The sequence below is a fragment of the Phytophthora infestans genome, genomic scaffold (genome assembly GCF_000142945.1).
Source record: "Phytophthora infestans T30-4 supercont1.100 genomic scaffold, whole genome shotgun sequence".
NCBI classification, from domain to species: domain Eukaryota; phylum Oomycota; class Peronosporomycetes; order Peronosporales; family Peronosporaceae; genus Phytophthora; species Phytophthora infestans.
This window is the reverse complement of record NW_003303659.1, coordinates 337,149-362,197: the sequence shown is the minus strand read 5'-3', so window position 1 is coordinate 362,197 and position 25,049 is coordinate 337,149. Positions and strand designations below refer to the sequence as shown.

Here is a 25,049-nt window from a genome sequence, read left to right as displayed (position 1 = left end):
ACGTCTGCTTTGGCTTGCACCTGAAACCATCGGAAACTACCACTTTCTGCGTCTCTATCTAGGAGAACAGCAAGCACCAGAACCCTTACGCCAGCAACAACAGGTACAAACTGTAACGGGGTACAATCCAGTGTGCCCCATGTTACATAAAGAGTGACCCGTCACTCTTGTGGACACCTGGTACACGGTACCAGGTGCTCTCGGAGCCAGTCAGTGCATGACTACTTAGCTCCACTATAGGTAACTTCTAGTTTGTATGAGACCCAAGCTTATCTTACTTATAAATGCATCAGTCTTAAATCTACTCCTCTAAGTAGCAAACCGTTCCCACTGAGGCCGGGAACACGTGGACTTACGTTCACTCGGGTAGTTAATACCCTTAAGCACTTCCTCTGTGCAAGGTGCTGTGTGACCCCGTCACACTTGGTAGCACTCGTAGTCAATCCAACACCATCGCGGGTAGATTGAACTACCTAAATCCTCTGTGCGCTCAACGTTTGAGCCACGATGGACCGAAGCGAGTTTCCTCGCTTGAACGACTCTCAGTACGAGTCTGTTCGGAAGATGGGAGGCATCTTTGGACAAGATGTCCTTCGCAGCTTGGCGGCGGCGACGCCTGCCGAGCAACAAGAGCGCGTGACCGCGTTTAAGACCTACGAGCGTGGTCTCATCGTTTACGTCCGCGGGGGCTTGGAGGCCACGATGGCCGCTCCCCAGGCAACCAGGCCTAAGCTGGTGTGGCTGGAGGTCCCCGCGTTTGAGGGGAAGGAAGGAGAGAACCTTCACTTCTGGGTCCGTGAGGCGGAGATCGCCATGAAGGCGGGTCTCATCTCGGACGAGCCAGTTCGGGTGGCGTTTGCCCTGTCCAACCTTGGTGGACGTGCCAAGCACTGGGCATACACATAAGAGACGACATCTCCTAGATGCTTTGCATTCTGGGCTCAGTTGTTTGAGCAGCTTCGAGCCGCGCGCCTACCGGCGAACAACGAGTTCCGCCAGCGCTCACGCTTTCTCGCGTGTAAGCAAGGTAAACGTGAGCTGCAGGAGTACGCGCAAGAGATGCGCACGTTGGTGGCATCTCTGGCAGGGAATCCTCTGCCTGAAGCCTTTAAGACAACAGTCTTCATGGACGGCCTGAAGGTCGGTCCTGCTCGCACCCAGCTATTCCGGGTGCAAGCGACAACAATGGAGGAGGCGATTTGAATCGCCCGCCAAGAAGAGTACAGCCACAAGCAGGCTGGTACTCCTCGGGAAGAGGAACATCGCCACGATGAGAAATGGCGTTCCTCGGGAGGCGGAGCATCGCAGCAATGACGCTGTTGATCCTGCTGTCACGCAGCCCGTTGATACCGGTGCGTACAGCGAGCCCGAACCCATGGACTTAAGCGCAGCCGAGCGCTTGGTCCGCTGCTATGGATGCGGCGGACATGGACACTACCAGCGTGTGTGTCCCTCGCTAGTTCCCGGGAAGAAGACAGCCCGTGGACCCGAAGTCCGGTGGCGCAGGCCACGGCCAGGTGGACGAAGACGCCCCGGCCACCAGTAGAGGCAGTATGCCCTACTGAAGAGCGCTAAGCCTTCGTGATGGGTGTGCAGGTTTGCGCACCACGGGACTTAGCCCAGAGAGACGTGGTTCTCTCAAACCGGTGAAGGGCAGTGATGGGCTGCTGGTAGTACACTCGGTGTACGGGGGTACGGTACCCCTTGAAGGTTTGATGAGTTCTGGGGCGTTGATACGCCGCCGGAACGTCGCTTGGCATAGCGACATCCGACTGCACTCTATGTCAGTGTGGCGGTCGTGGGCTGGTCCTTGGTGGACTAGCCTTTGGTACGGTGAAGGAAGTACCAATGGTCCTCAACGGACCTGAACGTTTCGGCTCGATGAACTCGCGCACCGCGGGTGTCGCTCGCAGTTCTCGCCATGAACAACATGGCTGTGCCGAACATAAGGCACAGCCCGGACTTTGGTGTGGCAAGGCTGAGAAGGGCCTACCAGTCCAGGTCTATGACGGAGCATTGGTGAGTCATGTTCCCACCTCCGTCATGACTGGGGCGTCTGATACAGACCGCCAGGACGCAGAAGCGTCACGGAGCTGTCAACGCGCCGACAGCTCTGCGTACAGCAAGACCATGCTACGCTGCGGCAATGCACGGCATGCGTCTTTTGCCGGCGTGTGGACCTGCTACACCAGCAGCGTCCAACGCCGAAGTCGTCGCGCCGTACGGGCTTCGACAGTGGTTATGCCTTTAAGCGCTAACCAGGTGGGTAACTTAGGACCACACGGTCGCCCAGACCTTAACTGAAGAGGAAGGCGCTGAATGCGCTTCCTGTGTGGATAACACAGTACCACACGGTCGCCCAGACCTTAACTGAAGAGGAAGGCGCTGAACGCGCTTCCTGGGTGGATAACACAGTACCACACGCAGTCGCCTAGACTATAACTGAAGAGGAAGGCATGACCATGCTTCCTGTGTGGGTAACACAGTACCACACGCAGTCGCCCAGACTATAACTGAAGAGGAAGGCATTGTCAATGCTTCCTGTGTGGGTAACACAGTGCCACACGAGGTCTTGAGTGCCTCTGATGTCGTCAACGAGACATCACGACGTGGGTAACAAAGCGCCACGTCACGTCAGCCGCCGCAAGTCGGGTCTGAACTTTGTTCAGGCCGACGTCGCTTCAAGCGACTCGGAGTCCAGGGCCCGGACTCCTCTGACTCGGTCGGTGGACACCAACTCTACCCGGTGTGTGTGCGGGTCTGCCACGTCAGCTGACCCCAACACCAAAGGTCGTCGCGCCGTATGCGCTTCGACAGTGGTGGTGCCGAAGGGCATTCACCAGGTGGGTAACATAGGTCCACACTGCGGGTAACAAGTTCCGCAAGCAGCGAAGCTGCTTAAGGAGACCGACATTCGGTGCTCCGAGCGTGGATAACAAAGTTTCACGCAAGGTCACTCAGACCATAACTGATAAGGAAGTTGCTGTATGCGCTTCCGGTGTGGGTAACAGAGTTCCACACAACCAAGGTGGGTAACAGAATTCCACACCCAAGGCGAGTAGCATAGCGCCGCACACAGAGCCATTGGCTCGAGGCGCGAGGTTGTCTTGGCCTCGCCAGACGTGAGCAACTCGCTCGACGTCAAGTCGCGCAGACTCAAACTGCTGACGCGAAGGCTGAATGCCTTCAGTCGACACGGCCGACGCGGTCGACCATACCGACGCAGTGCACATGGCGGAGAGCCGTTGCGCCTGCCAGTGGCTAATAGAAGCCACGAGAGACTCAGTAGTCTCGAGGTTAAGTGGGGGAGAGGCTCGTAAATACCTTTCCTCCCTGACTTTCCAAGAGGCAAGTAGCCGTCGTGCTGTCAGTGGCTATCACAAGCCACGAAAGACTCAATAGTCTTGAGTGTAAGTGGGGGAGAGGCTCGGAAATACCTTTCCTCCTGGTCTTGAGGTAAGACCAAGTTCCTTACGGAACCAGGCGTCGATGTACATCGACTGCAGGCTGGAGGCGAACAGCCGGGCTAGAGCTGCGGTAGCTCTAGCCGAACAAGACATAGTGGCGAAGAAAGCCACTGGCGCAAGGTGCCTCGGAATCGCTGAGCGAATCAGCAGTGTTGGGGTTGCAAGCAACCACACACGAGGCGAAGCGCGGGCCTAGTGCAATCAACGCACTGGTCCCTTGGTCATGAACGACCTGTCGAGTAGGGTGAACGGAACGTCTCACCCGCCGACAAAGCGGTTGCGGTACGTGATGTACGCAACGCGCCGGGTATAATGGGCCGTGGAGCCATAACCCAAGTGTGGTGCACGAGTGCACACACAACTGACCAGGTGGTGGTCGAGGCAACGCACGCAGTCGTAACTAGTGCCGCGCCGAGCATGACACCGTGGTGATGGCTGCTTGCCTCACCATGGGTTGGTACCCGTGAGTACTCGGTGTCAATGCCAGACACCAATGCCGCAGTGGCATAGTGGTGCGATGTGCCCCACCACGGTCGAGTACCATCAAGGTACATGGTGTCTGTGACAGACACTGGTATAGGTGCAAAGGATATGCACCATACCACGACCCGATGCGCTCTGGACGCTGTGAGTCAACGCACGTACCGTGCATCGGCACTGGCCGCTGTCGAGCGGCCTGCCAGGAGTTCCACGTAATGAACTCGCTGTGCATGACACACATGACGTGCACGGAGCACTTATGGTAGCTGTGGTACGTGTCGTACACAGCGTACCTCGTGTACGGTCCCATGGACCTGTACACTGTGCTCGCACATGCGTCGTGCATGATGCGAGCACTGGCCATGAATCTGTTCAGGCGACAGCACAGCAGAAGCTGTTGCCGCCAAACATGGCAACCTTGTGGTGGGCGTACCGCACGAAAGATTAGTACCGTACGGTACATGGTGTAGATAAGAGACACCTACACCACGGTTGTGTACCGTCACGGTACACGGTGTCGATGAATGACACCTACGCGCCGTTGGTATGGTGACCAAGACGCGAAGAGAGCGTGGCAGAAGCTCCGCCCGCAAGAATGGATCCTTGCTGGAGCCAAAGGCATGACCCGAGGTGAGCTGAGAGCTCCCTCTAGTGCCGGGGAAGGTGTTGCCCTTCTCGGTGTCGTCCCTCGCGGGAGACACCATGCTCCGGACGCGTTCGCGAGGACTGTCGTGTCCTCTGGTGCGAACTGTGGGCGAATGCCACACGTTCGGATGCTATTGCACCCTGTGCCTAAGCACTGTACGCGCGCTAGCGCAGGAGCTAAGGCAGATCTGAGTGTAGGCTTTGCGGCCAACACAGTTGTGAACATAGGGATGCAAATCCCAGTGAGCTTTGGCAGCACAAGTCACTGTGGGTGTGACTGAGAGCTGCGCCAGTCTCGTGGCTGCTCAGTGTGAGAATTCACCTTTTGGTGTTTTAATACTCTCACTTCTGATTGGAGAATCAGTTGTGATTGGAGAATCAGGTGATTCTCAGTTAAGTGCGGGAGGATGTAACGGGGTACAATCCAGTGTGCCCCATGTTACATAAAGAGTGACCCGTCACTCTTGTGGACACCTGGTACACGGTACCAGGTGCTCTCGGAGCCAGTCAGTGCATGACTACTTAGCTCCACTATAGGTAACTTCTAGTTTGTATGAGACCCAAGCTTATCTTACTTATAAATACATCAGTCTTAAATCTACTCCTCTAAGTAGCAAACCGTTCCCACGGAGGCCGGGAACACGTGGACTACGTTCACTCGGGTAGTTAATACCCTTAAGCACTTCCTCTGTGCAAGGTGCTGTGTGACCCCGTCACACAAACAATCAACATTCTGATGAATATATACCTGCTAATCTCGATTTTGCAACAATGCCATCGCTTTTAGGAATTTCAAGCTGCACAGCGTGACGATCCATTCGAAGCAAACCAGTATCTTATCACTCTCTCTCTCTACGGAGTGTCGCCCAACGATCCGCAACTACCAGCGACAGGCAGCGTCATTTCCTTCTCGCCCACCAAACTCAGTATTTACCGGAACTGCTGCCAAGTGAATGCGAACCTATCGGCTATCAAAACAGTCAACGATCCCTGAATCATGACTCCTGGCAGGCACATTCATTCAAATCCGCACACAATTTAATTGGCATCTATTCACTCATTCCACATTTATTCATGATCTAAACCGTACACCAACTCACCTTGACATTTCACGATAGGAGACGGACTATTCCATCTCAACGACACCACCTTGGAGACTTTCCAGCAATCACTGAAGCTACCATAATTCTTTTCAATGCCAAACCAACTACATTCAATGACCCACCGCCCCCTCAGCATCTTCTATTAAAAAAAAACTTCAGCAACGAACTGCGAACTCCGGAGCGTTCCGTCCGGTGGCCAATAATAGGATTTGTATTGGACCGGGTGGCCGTAAATTGTGACCACCTTAACAAATCTCCTATAAAGTGCAAAAACGCGAGCGTTAACAAATACCACCGTACTTGTGATTCACGGCCGATACTTTGATTCGATCATTGACGTGCGAAGGCCTCATGTCAAAGACGCATGGGCATCGACAGGTACTTCATCAAGAAGACCCAACGCTACTGTCATATATTTAGAGATTTCACGATAAATGTGCGCTAAGTTATAGCACATTTATGAGTAACCGAGCATGATAAATGTGCTTTAGCGCGTTAAATGTGCCGTAAGACTGTTGTGTTGTTGTCATTAACCCCTTTAGCCCCGCCGCCTGTATTCTACAGGATAAAAGTTTCGTATCCTGCATTATACAGGATACGATATCAAGGTAATTTGCAGTATACAAATGCTAAGTCTTTCTATACAAATTACAAGTGACACATGCAAATATAAATTTTTAGAGTCACGTTGCTAACCTCGGGGGTGATTATTCGTGGCCACAAAATCTCGAGATTTAGGGCACGCAAATTTCGCGCCATTCGCGAATCGGACGGACACGAGAGAGGAAGATCGCCATGCCAAAACGAAGGCACATCAAGCCACTTACGTGGACCAAGCTCTGGACCAAGCTGAAGAAGTTGGGGTGGCAGTTCGAGCGTCCTAAAGGACTATCTAGTGATAACCGATACTTTACACCTGCTGGCTGGGCAAAAAGACCAAACGTAACGCATCTCGTTGATTTTTTTAATGGGGCCGACGAGGTGTGGAAGCACTTACCCGTAGAAGGTATGTACATGTACATGTATACGACTTACAAATGCTACATTTACTAACAAGCTCTTAGTGTTGTACGACGAGGTCCCACCTGCCAAGCGACCCGCCTCAGTATCCACGACTACCACTGATCTACCAGACAATGCGGCAACCACACCCGCTTCGCAACCCCGCCCTGCCGACAATACTAACTCAGCGCTTTCTACCAGCGCGCCGACACCGACCGAGACGCCGGCCAAGACCCCGACTAAGTCGCCAGTCAGGTCGCCGACCAGGTCATCCGCCAAGTCGCCGATCAAGCATAAGGCCAAGTCGCAAGCCAAGTCACCTGCCAAGTCGCCCGCTAAAACGCCTTCAAAGTCTCCAGCAAAAGCACCGCCCAAGACCCGTGTCAGGTCGCCGACCCAGCTACCAACTACTCCAAAGAAACGGGCAGGTAGACCTACAGCTACAACACCAGTAGAGAGTGTGGAACGACGTGTACTTCCTCCTCAGAGTGCACGCCTGGCAGCTCAGGCGGTTGATATCTCGGCTGGCGACGATCGAATGAGCTCTGGAGATGAAGATGAATACGGAATCGACGACGATGGCGACGATATGTCTGACATTGACGATACCAGTGATGGCTCTGAAGATGAAGGAGAAGAAGTAACCAGTGATGAAGAGGATGCTGTGGATCTCTCCGTCGGAACTCCATTCGACAAGATGAGCAAGGAAGAATTGAGTGAGCATGCGAAGACTGGCTGGACAGCCTACTTTGAAGACGAATGTAAGTACTGTGCTGTACGATACAGGCTATCATGCACCTCGCTTTATTCTTTATCCTGTATTCGATACTAACATAGCTTGATGTACTATGCAGGCACTTCGCTACAAATGCCTGCCGCTGAGCTTACGCAATGCACAGCAGCTCCTACCGAGCTAGCCGAAGCACTCGGTAACAATCTAGAAGGATTATTCTTTCTCTTTCTTCCTAAAAAGAGGTGGGTTTCTATCGCCGATGAGTCCAACGGGTATCAACATCAATACCGCACGCAGGCAGCGGACGTCATCATGGCACGTCAAAAACGCATCAAGCAAAGACGTCCTGCGTACAAGATGAAGAGTTTGCAGCAAATTTAAAAGGAACTGAGAGCTTTCAACCCCATTCAGCCTCACGAATTGGTCAGTTTTATCGGATTGCTATGTGCACGAGCGCTGTGCCCTCATCGAGAGAAACTGTCGAAGCATTGGGCTGTAGATGCCCAAGGTGCGGTTCCCAAAGGGACATTTGGACGATATATGTCAAGAAAGCGCTTCGAGGAGGTCATTCGCTATCTACATTTTAGCGACAACGAATCACCTGACGCTCTCCGTTACAAGACCTGGAAGATCAAGCCGATTGCTGACACAATAAATCAAACGTGCAAGCTGGGAATGACTGTTGGTCAGCGCATTGCGTTTGACGAAGGAATGATACCAATGAAGAGTAAGTACAACCCGATGCGCCAGTACCTCCGAGGAAAGCCCCATCCATGGGGTACGAAGTGCTTCATGTCATGTGATGCTGATAGTGGTTACTGCTACAGGTATGATTTGTCAGAAGCCTGTACAATACAGGATAGTTATTGACATTCCTGTGCAATATCCTGTACAGGGCAGAAATTTATCAAGGACGGCTGGATAGTGATAGCGCAGACCTGAATCAAGTCCCCAATGCCGTTCTTCGCAATGTGGAAGACGTTCTCGACGGATTACCAGAGAAGAGGCTGATTATCACCGACCGCTTCTACTCGAGTGTGCTTTTGTCGTCCATCTTACTGAAATGCGGACTTTATCACGTTGGGACCGTTCAAACCAATCGACGAGGATACTGCTAAACTATCCCGTACAAGCAAGCAAAACGGCCGAAGACTATGAACCGAGGATCCTACCGTATCGCTCGGTCCAAGACAGACCCCAGAATGGTAGCTGTGTCCTGGATGGACAACCGCCCCGTATCATTGCAACATGTTGCAGTACTACTCCAACAACAATATCACGCCGAGCAGGAGCAGAGGTTGTCAGTGTCCCTGCACCCGAACTGGTAAACGTATCAAGACAGCATGGGAGGAGCCGACGTACATGACCAATTGCGCTTGCAAAGATATTCCATTCAGGTATTTGTCATTGTTTTCTTATCCTGTACTGTAGTTGGTATCGATAATCATACAATTTTTTATTCTGTAGTGAACAGGGTTGTTATGAAAATGAGGAAATATTACCACACCATTTTTTTGGGCTTGGTTGACATGGCGCTGATCAACACATACATCATTTTCCGACGCGTCCAAGGCGAACGCAGAAGGGCGTTGGCAACCCACGCGGAGTTTATGCGTTTGATGCAGCAATCACTGCTAGGCGTAGGAGCCGCAGATTTTGAAGGAGACTTGTCCGTTGAGACAATGACGAAGACGCCAGTGCCTCCGTCACCGACACCGCGGTTCACGCTACCAGGACGCCACACTACACAACAAGTTGATGCGTTTCGCACTACACGTACGAAGAATGGACAAGAGTCGAGGAAACGCCGGCAGTATGGGTGCAAGGTGTGCTCCTTGCTGCGCCCTGGAAAAACCCCGTGGAAAACAACGTTCTATTGCGTTGAGTGCTCTGCGGAAAGGTCGAAAGAAGAAACGGCGGATAGTACTAATGCCCGAGGGAAGATATATCTCTGCCAAAAGGTGCGGCAACACGATTCGACCGGGGCGACGAACTCAGCTACTTGTAGCCAGATATGGCACGACCTTTGGCGTGGTGGGGCAAATATTCCTCCTGGGCTCAAGGCGATACGACTCCGTGCTCCACATCCTCGTGCTGGAGCTGATCAAGCCGATGAAGGGTATCTCGACACAGGTAGTGATAGCAATGGCAGTTCAAAGGCGCCGTCAATTAGTGCGAGGACATCAGTTGTCGTAGCTAGTAGTGTAGTTAGTGAAGCTAGTGATGCAGAGTGTATATAAACAGATAATCTTGGTTAGTCAATAAATTTACTAAAATTTTGAAATGTGCTGTCTACAAATTCACCATTCGTCAGGCAAGTACAGCTTATCACGCTAAACTGGGCATCACGACTTTTTCATTTACCCTGTACTGTACCGAGTAGATAACACGTGAGGATTGTGAGCCTTGCAAAACTCCGCAAATAGTTAACTCAAGTCAATCGCTTATCCTGTGCTGTACAGGGTAATTTTCGACCAAAAACGCGGGGCTAACGAGAGTCCGTTATTATAGCACACCTTGCTATTGCGAAGCATGTTTTGCAACTTGTGTGAAAATCGCACCGTCAAATGACGGACTCGAGGAGGTGGCCGTGTCCAGGAGTGTAGTACAGTAGTAAGCGTGTCATTACTTTAGGGTCAGTTTGCTAAGCCCCTTTGCTAGGGAAGTGTTCGCATACGTCGAATCTCTCTCGTCTATGATATTAATAAAAATCATTAAAATGTAATAAGTTTTACGTCTTGGACCAGAAGTTCTTGAGTGTACGCACCAGGCCAGGTGCCTGATAGGGTGTCGTGGTGCCCAGGAATGTCATCATGCGCCCGAGACTAATGACGCCCATTAGCTTACCGGAGCGCGCCACGAACACGTTGTTAAGCTTCAGCATACGGAACAGCATGTCCACTCGCCGCATCGGCGTCATCTCCATCAGCTGAAACGGCGACGGGTCTATCAACACCGTCAGCTTGGAAGACTCGCACGCCTCGTTTGTGCCCCAGTCCATAATCTTTCCACCGCGCCTGAACGCAAAGTGGATCGGTGCGCTCAGCAGCTGCACAGGAGGCTCATCCAGGTCATCTTCAGCTTCCTCGTCATCGGACTCGTCAATATGATTTTGCGGTATCGAGTCCATCGCCCCATACGCAGCGCGGACTACTGGTAGTGGGGCACCAATGCTCGATTCGAAGCCTAATGTCTGCGTCACAGAAGGGGTAACTGACCGCGGAGTGCTCAGGTAAAGTAATGACGTTGAAGCTGTAGCTGCTGCCTCAACGTTTGTCGATTGAAAGTAATTGATAGGTGTGAACGGGATGGGTGTCGCGCCTTGGCGTTGACAGCGCGATACGGCATAAGCCAGCCGAGAGCGCGTGACTGTGGCCAAAAGAAAACGATTCTCCAGCGAGTCCACGATTGGGAATACTGGCTCCATGTCAGAACCTTTGAGCAGAGCCAACGCGTCTTCGTAAGTCGAATCAGCAGACAGAACGCCCATTTCAGCGACGTCCTTCATCACTTCCCAGGCTGGGATGTCACACGCAGCCTTCGGCAGCTTTTTCAGCCGAGGTAGATGACTTGTCACGATCAGCACGTCGTACACGTTCTCAGTAAATCGTTTGGCAGTGAAGTATGCCGCCAAAATGGCCACAGAAACGGGCAAGTTAAGACCATCTGTGTGTGAGATCTCCATGATGATCGCAGCAGTGGAGACGGCGTGGGTTACACCCGAAGAAAATGCCCCAGCACCGATGATAGCGAACTCAAATGGCTCGTAATGAGTATGCCAGAGACCAAAAGCACGCACTGCCTCGCCAACAAGACGGCCGAAGATTCCTCCGATGACGAACGTGGGGGTAAACAAACCGGCCGGCACGGGAAGCACGATGCTAATGAGTGTCAGCACGAACTTGAGTGGTAAGAACGTCACCAAAGATCTTGAAAGCTGCAAACTGTCCTCTTCCGTGCTGTCTGGAGCCCCGTCAGCGACAAAGACTTGCTTGTCCTTCGAGAAAAGCGCGTCAAGAATACGCCGAGGCGAGCCGTGCCTCAGAAACCACGCGCTGTCACCGTAAAATTCCAGCCAGCAGGAGAGCATTATTACAGCTAGCACCAGCCCCAACCTTTTGCCAAGCGCGTTCCACCAGGCACGACGAGGTGGCGCAAATGGGGAGGCCTCGAAGATATGATCACGTGCTCGCACAAGGATCGACAAGCTGTAATTGAAAAACGCACCTCCAAGACCGCAGACGACGCCCATTAGCGAGAAAATACAGAGATCGACGAAAGTGGCCCCTCCACTTCCGTTCACAGCGTCTGTGTCAGCAGAAATACCCATACTGCGGTTGCCAAAAAGTCCGTAGCGCGTGTTTTCAGCACCAAAGTCCACGAGCAGAGCGCCTACGATGGCTGCGAAGAAAGAGCGCGGCAATGTCCGGACGAGATAGAAGTGCGAGGTCACTTCTACACCGAACAGCACACCTCCAAACGGAGAGCCGAAGGTAGCAGCAACACCAGCAGCACATGCACAAGCCAGCATCTCGAGACGCTTGGTGTCGTCGTCACGAATGCGGCGAAAAGGACGCCAGTTCATAAGCACACTGGCAAACCCACAGGAAATCATGATGAAGGGGCCTTCCTTACCAATGGACAGACCTGCACCCAAAGCAGCAATTAAACCAACTATCTTGGCAGCAACGCAGCGGAGGGACAGATAAGTGCTCATGTCGATGCCCGAGATCGCGACTCTCATGAACGGCAGACCAGATCCTGCTGCTTGTGGGCACACGCACTGTGTCAAAATCGCCGAGAAGCCGCCAGCCAGCAACGCAGACATCACAAACAGTCCGAAGCCTTGGTCGCCAAGCCACTCGTGATACCGCGCGATCTCGACACCCCACACGTCGATCGCGAGTCCCACGCTGCCAGCGAATATGCCAATAGCGATCAGCAGCAGCGGACTCTGCACCAACACGAACAAGCCGTGCAGTCCTCTTGGGTAGTCGGCCACATAGGATGAATGCAGTCCACCATGGAAGGCCGGTGATTTTTTATATGTGGGCTGAGCCTTCTCTGGGGCTGTTAGCTGTGTATGTCGAGCAGCAGTCTCAGATGACTCTGGAACTGGCACATCAGGTGCAGGTTGCAGCTCAGGCAAAGTCGACACGGGCTTGTAGCGATGCCATTGGGACGGCGACTCGCGGTCCAGGAACGGGTTCATAATCCTCTCCATGACGCTGTCGGCGCGTCGCCAGGGCGAGAAGACCCGCGGAGACGACGAGCGGCGACGCATGACATGGCGGGACTCCTGGTCGCAGCTCGGTCTTGGGATTGAGCCGGCCCCGAAGGAGACTGAAGAGGACCGCAGCCGCCGGTTTTTGCTCGACATGGATAGCTGCGTCCTCGGCCTATATGGTGTATGAAGGTGGAGCACAATAACAGCGCCGTGGTAAGAGGTGTTGGGAGACTGCTCAAATGAGACCGTTTTGACAAGTCGTCTTACAAAAAACAAGTCAAGTCGAGAGTTCTGATTTTAACCCTTTTCAGTTAGATTGGTCAACCAAGCAGCTATGGGACCGATGAGCGGAGGCGCTAAAGCAAATATTAATAAAACAAAACCTAAACTACCGCCACCGCTCGGCTAGTTATTAATAAGGCTAACGATTAACTAGTATTAATAGCGACCAGACAAAAAGAGTATTAATACCTCCAAACCAGCGGATAATTATTGAAAAATCTGCTGAATACCTGTATGCCTAAATCGTTTTTCTTGAATCTGGTTCAACATCATATTTCCTGATTGAGATAACTATTCTAACTAGCCGAGCGCCGCCGCTACGCGGCGGTTATTCAGGTTTAGTTCTACTTGCTTTGGCCTCCCCGCCTCCGCTACGCTTCGACGGGATAACTATTGAAATAACGCTGAGCAAATATGTATCTAAATCGATTCTTTTTAATTTCATTAATTTGGGTCAGCATGATGCTTACCGGATTTAAGAAATAATTATTCTAATGATCTTGAATCAAGATTCTTGATGCAATTTTTTTTATTGCTGGCTAACACTGTATCTCCATCTTCCACCCAAAACCATCTGCACTTCAAATGACATTTATACAAACGCTACACAAAATGTTTAGTTTAGCGTCGTGCTTGATATCACGGACCATTTCTGAGCCGCTATGAAACTTAGCTCACATGATAGTAATGGTCTGTACAGCTTGCACTTCTCACCTGCTTGTACTGCCTATTTGAGCTTGTGAGTAACTAAAGATTGTTCACTTTACACACAACACTCAATGAAAGCTAGAAAATATTCAAATTGTAATATTTTTTATGCATGCAGCGTTCATTTTGTGCTGATTCAGAATTAGTCAATAGACTCTCAAATCTGTACCAGTTATGATTAAAGCATTTGGATAATGTGTCGCAAGATGTCTTGCTGTTGTTGTTGTTGACGGTACAGTAGTGCTTTCAATTTGACAGCTTAACGATAATTTCAGGATGGTTAAACGTCATTTAGGCTCCAAGTTTATTAACGTTTCTTTATGGTGTCTACTTAGCCAGCTATATTTAACACCTCTCGTGTTTTGTTGTTGTGCTGCCGCTCCATTTAAAATCGTATCCTACGCCCCTGTAAGCGACACGTCCGCCAGTTAAGTAGTATCGGATTTTGCTGCTTAGAAAACAATGGCTTACAGCAGTCTCTTAGAAAACAATGGTCACAGCAGTAACACATATGAGTTCATTCTATTCAATCTAAAACTGTTTATCTTTATTCATCAGGTGACAGCGTTTATTGGCACAGCGTTGTTTTTACGGCCAGCTTATTTGGCAGCTCAATCAGTTACCTCACACTCAGATATGTTCTTAATATTTCTACAACAAAACAGTTGTAGCTATTATTTTAGTCATTGTTACTTGCAGAAACTATTAAGAGCATAGTATTACGTATATTATAGTATAGCCTCGAAAACACACGTGTACGCTTAGCACCTTGCAGCATAGGAAGCGTCTTTAGGGGCTATTTCATTTGAGAATAAGTAGCACTCAAATATTAATAGCAACATCCCATATTAAAATAGTACAAATTAAAACTTCGTAGTATTTAAACGATGCCGCCATCGGATAATGGTGCAAATCTCCATATGTGCTCTGTCAACCACATGAATTTCCTGATGTAAGCTACATAATTCCGTTTTAACCAATTGGAGCCGTCTTGGCCCGCTCGACAGCCAATGATAAAGCTCAAAAACCTGAGCGTTTCGTGTGACGGACGGACAGACACCGTGCTAGCATTGATAGTTTAGGACTAGCCGTTCGCCGCCGCTACGCGGCGGAGTGGCATGGTTTGTTGGAGCTGTGGTTTTCAGTTTTAAGTGCTTCGTGGTGTCGCGTGTTTTGTGAGCGTCGTTCACCCCAGTAGATCTTAGATTCGTGTACTTAATCACTTACAGTCCGTTGTCTCATCTGAACCCGTATAATATCCTTGTTTAGTACGCTTCCGTTACCCCATACTACAGGTTCGATGTCATGTTCTTCAATTGACCGCGCTGTTCCGTGTCCTTTCTGGCTTCGTGGTTCCCTGCTTACCCGTGGTCCATGCTGCTTAGTGGTTATGCGCCCTCTCTTTTGGGCTGATGCTGTTTAGTATGGCCGGTCCTCGTTCTTGACTGTCTTGTCACCCGCTTGATCCGTCTTAATCTCTGTGTCCGTCACCCGCCTTCGTTGCCGGCCGTCGGCTGCTCTGCACCACCACGCCCTTCTGTCGCCTGACCACTGCCACCGCGCTCAGCCAAGCTTGATTTGCACACCATCCCCGTCTTTACCAATACCACGACTATTGGAGGATGGAGAAAGAAGCGTTTGCCAATCACAGCTTCCAATTTTAAACAGATGGATTAAAATAAAGAACCATCTCGTGGAGCTTATTATGGGCTGTGCTGCTGGCTGGCTCCAATACGGCCATTGCTGAAAACGCGCAATGGGCAGGACTTGTACAAAAGGAACCGGAAGAAAGCACGTAAACGTTTGAGAACCGGAAATTTCCGGTTCTCAAACGTTTACGTGGTTTGGTGGTAGCTGGTCTTTCGTGGCCGTTGGCCTCCCATCGCCGGTACTCTACCTGAAGGGTGCTATTCCGTGGATTGGTGCCCCCACGCAGGCGTGTTGTTCCGCCGCCCGTGTATCGTGCTCTCCTGGTGGGGTTCTAACGACCGCGTTATCACGCTATCGTACAATCGCGGTGCTGTAATGCTTTCTATGGCATTGTGCTCGCGTGGTGCATCTGCGTTGCCCGTGTTATCGTGTTTTACAATGGCGTCGTGCTCCACGGTGTGCAATCGTGGTCACCCCAAGCGCCACCCCTCTTCCCCCGTGTATATCGTAGCTGGTCCGCCGTCCGTGCAATCCAGTTCTACTGTACTACTGTCCTACATGGCTCGATAAGCTCAGGTTCAAAACTGGTATCCATCTCCAAGGCTCGGTGATATTCCGTCTATAGCTCTGCGGCTGCGTTCTCCCATGGCTTAGGAGCACAGTCCATGCTATCGTGCTAACGTGTGGTGTTGCGGTTGGTCTGTCGTCCGTGAGATCGTTAGCTGCCGTAGTACCGTGCTGTTGGACTCGGTGAGCTACGCTTCTACCCTAATATCGTGTTCCAATGCTGAGTGACCTTCCGGTTATGATCTACCGCGGCTTCATGTTTGGTCAGTTGACTGCGCTCCGTGTTCTACCGCGGTGCTATGGGAGAATTGCTGTCTGTGCACTCTTACCGCTTTGTGCTCTACCGTGGCTTCGAGCATGCGTGCTCTTTCGTAGCCCGTGCATTTCGGCATGCTGGGGTGTCTACCTATTAAGTTCCCTTCTGTGGCCCTAACCTTCCCGTCATATTCTTGTCCTTCTGTGTTTTCATGGCTGCGTGCACTTCCATCTTTCACGCTACGTAAAACACTTCGTGGTTTGCATCGGCTAAGTCTTCTATCATCGTCCATGACCTTCCGTGCTTCGAGTTGCTCTTCTATCCCATCGTGTTTCGTGTTCTTGCTGAGTCACGTGCCTCCGCGCAAACTTGATCACAAACGCTGTTCCCATTTTGTTTGATGTACGCAACATATATTGTTGAAAAGCTCACATAATATCTTAAGGTCACACACTACGCGCGCAAATACAAAGCAGTTCCGGAGGCAGTGTGGGGTGCAGGGGTGTAAGCCACAATAGTCATATTTTACGTTTTTCACATTATTATTAATAGTAATACAATTGTAATATATTAACAAACGCTGATATAATAATTATGTTTACTACTACTACTACAAACGACTGCAAGCAAAAATATGAAATGCCTTGATAATAGTACTAAGACAAATAATATTGTAAGTTAAATTAGTACAGCAGTACTACGAAGCCTAAAACATCATTCTATATCCAATAGGTACTAAAGTTTCGATTGAGGCCGAAATATAAGTCACCAAAGCCTACACTTTTTTCAGCAGCTCCAACGACGATATAGTACGTGTGTGCTTATCGGCGCCTTTTAATTATGCTGACTGTGGTGTTGGAAATCCCACGTGAGCTCTAGCTACAGATGTAGTTAGGATGTTCCCACAACAATACGTCTACTAGGATAGTAAACGATCGTTCGGGCGGACCTGAAGACCCCAGTTCTGCCCTTGCACCGAGACAAACTGGACCTTGTAAACTACTTATATAGGCCAACCAGTAAAATAAGAACACGCTACTAGCACGAGCAAAGCTAGAAGGTGTTTTGAATCCTCGTGGTCCCGACAGCGGAAGGGTACCAGGCACGGGTAAGCCTTTTACGAGATCACCGAGTGTTCAACACTCGGCTGGAAGAAATAAAAGGGAGGCAATTCAAGCACTCCCAGTCGTGCAAATAGGCAACAATAAGCCGTCACGTAAAACCTCCCGATAATGATCGGCCAATACACAAAGTCTCTTGGCCTTGCCGGATGAACCCTCGCTACAGAGCTTCGAGTTCACCGACAGGCATAACACACTCAAACAAGCTTGACCTGACGCTTACCTTGAAGCCGGACGTCGCTCTGTGTGCTTGAGTGGAAATTCTGTTCTGTCTTTAAGCTTACCCTTTCGGGTCTATTCCTAATAAGAAGTCCTAATCAAGTATACAAATATCAAGTGAACAATGATCCGTTATGGATCTTCTTGCATGCCAAGCGTCGTCTGCACCGTCGCATGAGCAGCTTTAACGGTCCGCGCCCTGTCCCAGACGGTAAACGTGTCTTCCAAAGGTCGCTGAGTATTCCGCGAACTCATCCCAACCGCCACTGAGGGTTCGTACCGTAGATGGTCCGCTGAATGCGAATCCGGCCAGTCCATTATTAATAATAAGGACAGCCTGGATTCAGTGACATAGGGCCGTATCCGATACTTGTTTGAAAACTCGGAGGTGACGCCGTCGAGTCCCTTGCACCTTGGCGTCTCCGTACATCACCCGACCGAGGGTTCGTCGCTTGAACATCTTGGGCGGTGTCACGTCTTTGTCGACGGGTGATAATCCGCAACTACGGAGAAATCACTACACCACAACTGCCCCTGTCGCAATGGAAGCCACGGTACTGGCGCCCGTTGTGACATTTCTTCATTCTCCAATTCACCATCTCGCCACCGTATGTCCAAGCGTCTGAATCGAGCCGTGTCCGACGCTTTTCAGCGTCTCAATCCTCGTAGACGTTGCGAACGTGAGCAGCTGGAGGTACGTCAGCTCATCCTTCTCTTGAATCATCGGTACCTTGCTCATCACCTCGCATTACTCGACTTGTTTCTCAGGAGGGCAAGACCGAGGGTTCGAACGCCCTTCAGTCTGCTGCACTTCCCCCGACAGCAGCGTCATCAACCGGTCCTCCGGCGCCTGCTGCCCCGGACTCTTCACTCCCTGCGGTAGCTCCTGCAGCACTCCCCGTCGTCGCTGAATCCGCGGAGATGGCTCCTGCTGCTCCTCCTGTTGAAGCTGGTACCGAGGATTCGCAGGGTCCGGCTTCAGCTCCAGCTGCCGAGGCTCCGGTTCCTGATGAAGAGGAGAAGAAGAGTGGTGACTCGACTTCGTTGACACTCTTGGCCACCGCGGCCAGGCACTTGGAATCGATTTGAATCCTCGCTGCACGTTCCACGACGTTCTCCAGCATCTCAGCTAACTGTTGAGGTGTCCCGCGTGACTTCGTTTTCAGTGGTTGCTCTCCGGTCGGCATTCATGTTTTCTTATTCTTAATCCACTTCCACAGCGTAATCATGTTCATGTTGTTTTTCAAATGCATATACAATTTGTTGTTGCAGTAACGTTTTTCGTCTGTTACCACAGGCTGCATCGACCTGTGGACAGTTCACACGTGATCCAGTCACGCTAGTCTTCGTCCGCCACTTGCGCCATCTGCAGCCGATTCTCGCTCTTCTTGGCTCGCAAATAGTCGTACAGCAGACCTCCACATGACAAGTTGGATGATGGTTCCCAAGTTGGATCTTCATAGCCCACCCACTTGACTTTGAACTCGCGTACAGCACGCTCCGTGCTCGTCGTCAGTGGTGTTCTGTCGTCGAGGATGGCCTCGACTTCATATTCACCGGCAACTTGATCTGGTTCCCAGCTGTTCTCAGGCAACAGTTCCTCATCGAAGTCGAGTCTTGCTTCATTAGTCGCGTCTAGTACCAACCGAGTGCTCGGTCGACTGTTGAACTCGTTGACAGCCTTGAGTCTCGACACATGCACTACTGGGTAGAAGCGATACCCACTTCGGTCAGGCAGTTCCAGCTCGTACGCAAACTCTTCCACCTTGCGCTTGATCCGAAAAGGTCCATGCCATCGGTGAGCTAATTTCTTCGTCAAGCCCGGTTTGACGCGTTCCATGTACAACCACGCCCGGCTCCCAATCTCGAAAAGAGATCTCGGTGGGGCTCTTGCAGGATCTTCCATCTCTTCTGAAGCTTCTAGAGGGTCTGCCGAGTGGTCGTTTCCACTTGGTTGAGGTACAGCGGCTTTTTCCAGTCGACTCAGAGCATCATTATGCTTTTTTGCTCGTAGCTCCTTTTCTACAGCCTGATACTCTTTGGCCATAGTGAGGGCGACCTCATGTTGTCGATTGATCTCACGCCGCCACGCTAGTGCTTCAGACTGCTTGCCGAGCCCTTGTTTGAGTGATGACGACATTGCCCGCAACGTTGACTGCGCATCCCAACCATGAACGAGGTAAAACGGCGTTTCCTTCCTCGTAGTGTCTTGAGAAGTATTAATAGCAAATACTAGCTTCTCCGCGATTTCGTCCCAATCTTGCTGTAGAGGGTCTTCCGCGTACACCCGTACGGACCCCATCACTGACTTCACCGAGCGTTCCTGCTGTCCATTAGCCTGTGGCCTATAGCTCAAAGTCGCTCGTGATCTTGACTGCATCATCTCTGCAAATGCTTGGAAAGCCTCGCTCATGAAGCGTGGGTCGCGGTCGTGCCTTATTAATGATGGGGCTCCGAATCGTCGGTACACACATTCTTCGAACACTTGGGCAACACTCAGTTCAGTCGTATCTGACATAGCCTTGGCAATAACGAATCCCGTGAACGAGCACTGAAATAGGAGCAACGCCGTGTTGCCCTTGCGAGATTTCGGTAGTGGGATCACAAATCCATCGAGACGATCTGGAAAGGTCGTTCGGCTAGTACGTTGCCAGGTGAGTATCCACGAAACTGTGGACGGCTTTTACTCGAGCTGCAATCTGGACAGGACTTCACGTGCTTCTCCACGTCTGCGTACAAGCCGATCCAATAATAATCGGACTTAACGCGGTGGAACGTTCTCACCACACCTTGATGTCCTCCTTCCAGCGAGTCGTGACAGTTTTGCAGGACCTCTTGAATCATCGTTGTTGGTACCACAAGCCGCAGCTTGGTCTCCTCTTGCCAACCGTGGTCGTACCGACGATTCAATCCAAGATAGTGAAGCACGCCGTCTTCTGATAACACGAACCGGTCAGCATACTTCCAGGCATCTCGAGCTTCTTTGTAACTCAGCTCTTGTGCTTGGCCCTGAAGCACCTTCTTGATGTTAAACCACTTCTGTTCCTCGTCTTGTGCCACTAGTATCCGTCTGCGTCGCTCCCGCTGTATCGCTACCGGGTCAACATCTTCCGCATCGGGAAATGCCGCTGGTACAGTCTTGTGAGGATGGTCTGGCAAATCCTGGCCGATTGAATCTTCGGTGGACGTCTCTCGTCGTTCTTCATGCTCTTCTTGAGCTTTTGAGACATCCTCCGAGTGTTCATCTGCAAACCTGACGCGTTTCTTGGCTTTCGTCTGTCGCCGAGTCATCACTGCTATATTACCATAATCGCACTTTGGTGAGCTGTAATCATCCACGAAATTTTCGAAAGTTTTCCACTTTGAAGACTCGCTGCCTGACAGTACATGTACTTGACGCTCTGCTCCTTGTGACGAAACATCTACCGAGTCTTCATCCGGCTCGTAGATCATTTCCTGGATGCGGTTCAGCGATGCCAATTCCGACTTGCGAGTTTCAGCCAAGATTACCCGACTGACCTTTGATTCCAGCGCTTCAGTGGCTAACGAATCCGCGGCCGCGTTGTATTCTCGTACAACGTGAAGATACCTAACTGATCGAAGCTTGGCCGTGAGTTCCTTGTGAGTATTCAGCAGCGCTAGCAAAGTTTCCTTCCTGCATGCGATCACCCCTATTGATTGGTGAATCGCGAGCCTTGAGTCCCCAACGATGACTAAATCCTCGGCACCGTGCGCAATAGCAGCCTTGACACCGTTTATCATACCTGTGTACTCTGCCTCATTCACCGTGGTGGCCGAGAGGTAAGCGTTTGCAGCAATCACTACCTTCCACTCAGGAAGGCTCCACAGCACCCATGAACAACTCCCGTAGCCACCGTACTTCTCTGTCTTCGCTGATCCGTCAAAAGACATGACGAATCCGCTGTAATTACGGGAAAGCCTGGCGTACAGCAACGCGGGGTCCATTCGAACAGTCGGGGAACCCTTGTTTGGAGGTGCCACCGGCGCGAGCGAGTCCTCCAGGTCAACGAAGCTCGTGATGCTTGACTGCAGTAACTGCGCAAAGGCGACATCCTTCTCCTTCACGCGCTGCACCTTAAGGTGCCACTGCGATAGCAGCACTGCGAACTAGACCGCGCGTCCGAAGAGAGACTTCGACTTATGCACCCACTCTAACGTCGAGAATCGTGTATAGACATGTAGCGTCTTTCCTGCCAGCTGGACGTAACAGATCTTCAACAGCAGAAGTAACGCCAAAACTTCCTTCTCAGCAGGATGGTAGTTCATCTCGGCCTCCTTGAGCACCCGACCGAGGAACCGTACGGGGTGTAACTTGCCTTCATGTTCTTGCATTAGCGTAATGCTCAACGCCCATTCATTCGCAAAGAGCAGGACGTGAACTTCTTTCGACCGATCGAAGTGCCTGAGGATGGGTGAATGTGAAACACTCGTCTTCAATTTTTTGAAGAAACGACGTGCCACAGAAAGGCCAACTTCAACGACAAAGTCTTCATCCTTGAGCTGGTACAGCGCCGCACCGTAGACCGCGAAGTCTTGAATGAAGCTGCTGTAGTAATTAACCGCTCCAAGAAACGACTGCATGCCCTTCTTGCTCGTTGGAAACGAAAGCTCGGTGATAGCCGCAAGCTTCTTGGGGTCAGCTCTGATACCTTCTGGCGAAATTTTATGCGACAGAAAGTCCACCTTGGGTTGGCAGAAGATGCTCTTGGTGAAGCTAATGCTGATCCGACACTGTGCAAATCTTGCCAGCAATCGGTCCAGCGTCGCCAGGCAGCTGTCGAAATCCTCGCCACCGAAGCAAATGTCATCCACAAACGACCGTCGACCAAATACAGGTACCAGCGATGATTCGTCTGATTCCCCGTTCGTAAACATGTCAGCGACGGGGCTGTTGACGAGTTGTAGTACAGGGTCGGTCTCTACCGGTGCTTCGCGGTCTGCCGCGAACTTCGTTTGAAACGAATTCTCGGCGCTTGGCCCACGACGTTCCTTGGCCTGTTCTTCAGCTAAACGCATCCTCTCCGAGTATTCAAACCAACCTCCTTTAGGTTGAACGAACCCCCAGAGTGCGTTGTCAATCATACGCTGGTAGATCATCGGCGCGTTCTTTAACCCAAAGGGCATGCGTAACCACTCAAAATGTCCTAGTGCGCAGACGAACGCTGACACTTTACGCGCTCGCAAGGTCATCATGACCGCCCAGAAGCCGCTTGCTGCATCCAGCGAGCAGAACCATAGGTAGCGCTCGAGATCTGTTAACAGGTCGTCGACTAGCGGCATTGCATACTCCATGATCGCGGTGATAGCATTCACCATCTTGTAATCAATGCAGAGCCGGATGTCCAGCCCGTTCTTTTTCATCACAATCACGATCGGCGATGCCCATGGACTGTCTGAAAAGACGATCAGTCCTGCACGCAATAAAGCGCGCAGCAGCTCGTACAGCTTGCCGAGAAATCGTAGCGGCACGCTGTTTAATTGGGGCGTGCCCCTGTGTGTTGATATCGCATACCGCTCCGTAGGCTGGCGGCGGCAGTGCGTTACCACTAGCAATCAGGATGTGCTTGTGGTTCTTTAGCGTCGCGACTAGACGTTCTCGGCGTTCAGTCGACAGCTCAGGATCAGCAACATTAGGCGCAGTGTAGTCAATTGTCGTGTTAATCTCTTCGGTCAGGTCCGGCAGGAATGCCAGCTCCTTCGCGTAGTCGTCCAAGCCAATGTTGTTAGCTTGGTGTTCGTAGAAATCATTTCTCGTATCCTCCGTTGCTTCATTTCCCTCGGTTGTTAACACTCGAGCAACCGAGATGTATGTTCCGTCCAACGCCGCTACGGATTCTTCCCTTGACTCAACATTGGCATTCGCTTTGATTTCAACAGTCGGTACTTGGTCCATCTCCTTTCCATCCTGGTTTCCCATCTCTGGGCCCCCTGCCGAGTCGTCGTTCGCAATATTGAATGCGTGGGCCGCCGACATATTGGGTTGTTGACTTTTGTTCCGCTCCTCGTTCTGCCGCTGTCTTGACATTTCGGAATTCGCAACAATCTTGCAATGAATACTCGGTGCCGTACTCAACACCTTCTGCGCGATGCCTGTATCCTCTGGATCAACCACCGGTGGCTCGTTCGCAGATTTGGTGACACACAAGGCCGGGACAGCTTCGTCAAAACGGGTGACTCCATTCAATCCAGTGCCGTTGCTTGTCGCTTCCGTGGTCACCCCTGACTGGACACTAACACTCGTTGGCGTATGTACCACGTTCAACGGTCTCGGTAGTTCGTGTGTACGCACTACCGAGGCTTCGTTCGCGTTATTGCCTCCGCCATGGGTTGTCGTGTACGTGTCCAAAGGTTCTGCGGAAGGCTGACCGTCGGCCGAATCCCCGGCTGTCACCCCAGACGCCCGACAGGCTTCCACTCGTTCACGTTCTTCCAGGATCAGTGCCCAGCGCTCTGCACATGTCAGACGATCACTAGAATCCACTAGCGAGTCTTCTAGAGGTCGTGCTAGCACCCCACCGTGTTCTGGGTAGTATGGTCGATCAACTGCTGAAGGCTGAGTTGCAAGCCATTGTTCGTAGATTTCGCATTCACGCTGAAAGAGCTCGCGGTCTCTACAACCTTCGTAGGCCAACACTTGCCAGTCTTGGTACTTCTTGGACTCCAGACGCACATAGCCGTCACCTCGTGGCAAATCCCCATCTGGAATCCACATCGCGATCGAGTCGTGTGCTAATAGGTACACAGTTCGATCAGACACGTTGGTCAATCGAATGCTCTGAGGCCGTCCACGTCAAAACCTCGTCACTGACGGGATTAGCTTGTTCGTTCGACGAACCCACAGTACGTGTTCTTCCAGCCCGACTTGACGCTTCGCTAGTCGATATTCTCGCCACTCGTGCGCTTGAATGTCCAACCGCTCGGGTGGCCCGGCGCTAACATGGGAGCCGTATTCTTCGCTATCGATCATGTTCTTGGTCTTTATCAGCGGGATTTGGACTTCGTGCGGTAATTGCGCCGCGCCGTGGAACAGGTCCAACCGGATCCCGGCTGGGATCATAAAGTCGGTCCCGAGTACCACGTCGACGCCTGCACTATGCGCCATTACCCACATCTCAAACTCGTACACCATCTCCCATCCGAGCGTAATCTTGACGCACGCTCGTCGCGTCGTAGACACCTTGCCTTCGTTGATTCCTTGAATGTCAATGCGGCGTCCGTGATCAGGCAAAATCTCGGAGTCGCAACTTCTTGGCAAAGGCGTCAGTGATCACACTAACGTTCGCTCCTGTGTCGAGGAGGATCCTCGTTCGCTGGTCGTTCACAGCGCCCTGCACCAGAGCTCTCATTCTGATCCGTCGGTCGAATTTCTTGGCCGACCACCACCCCTGTCTCTCGCCAGGGTTCAACTTCATCATCTTGGAGTGACCCTTGGGCTCGTCTCGCGCTGCACTCGAAACCAAGCCGAGCGAATCCTCGCTGGTGCCCTCATCAGCATCAGCACACTCCACTCTCTCTCCAACACCTCCACCGAGGATTCTACTCCTCTCCTTTTCATTTTCCGTCGCGTT

General features: G+C 51.5%; 1 protein-coding gene across 1 annotated transcript; it reads right to left on the bottom strand.

Annotated features, from left to right (window-relative positions):
• Positions 1-10,161: 10,161 nt before the first annotated feature.
• Positions 10,162-12,810, bottom strand: PITG_19357 (Chloride Channel (ClC) Family; the record flags this gene model as incomplete). The annotated part of the gene is made up of 1 exon (XM_002896187.1): positions 10,162-12,810. One exon carries the CDS (start codon positions 12,808-12,810, stop codon positions 10,162-10,164), a length of 2,649 nt encoding a protein of 882 aa, XP_002896233.1.
• Positions 12,811-25,049: the final 12,239 nt, after the last annotated feature.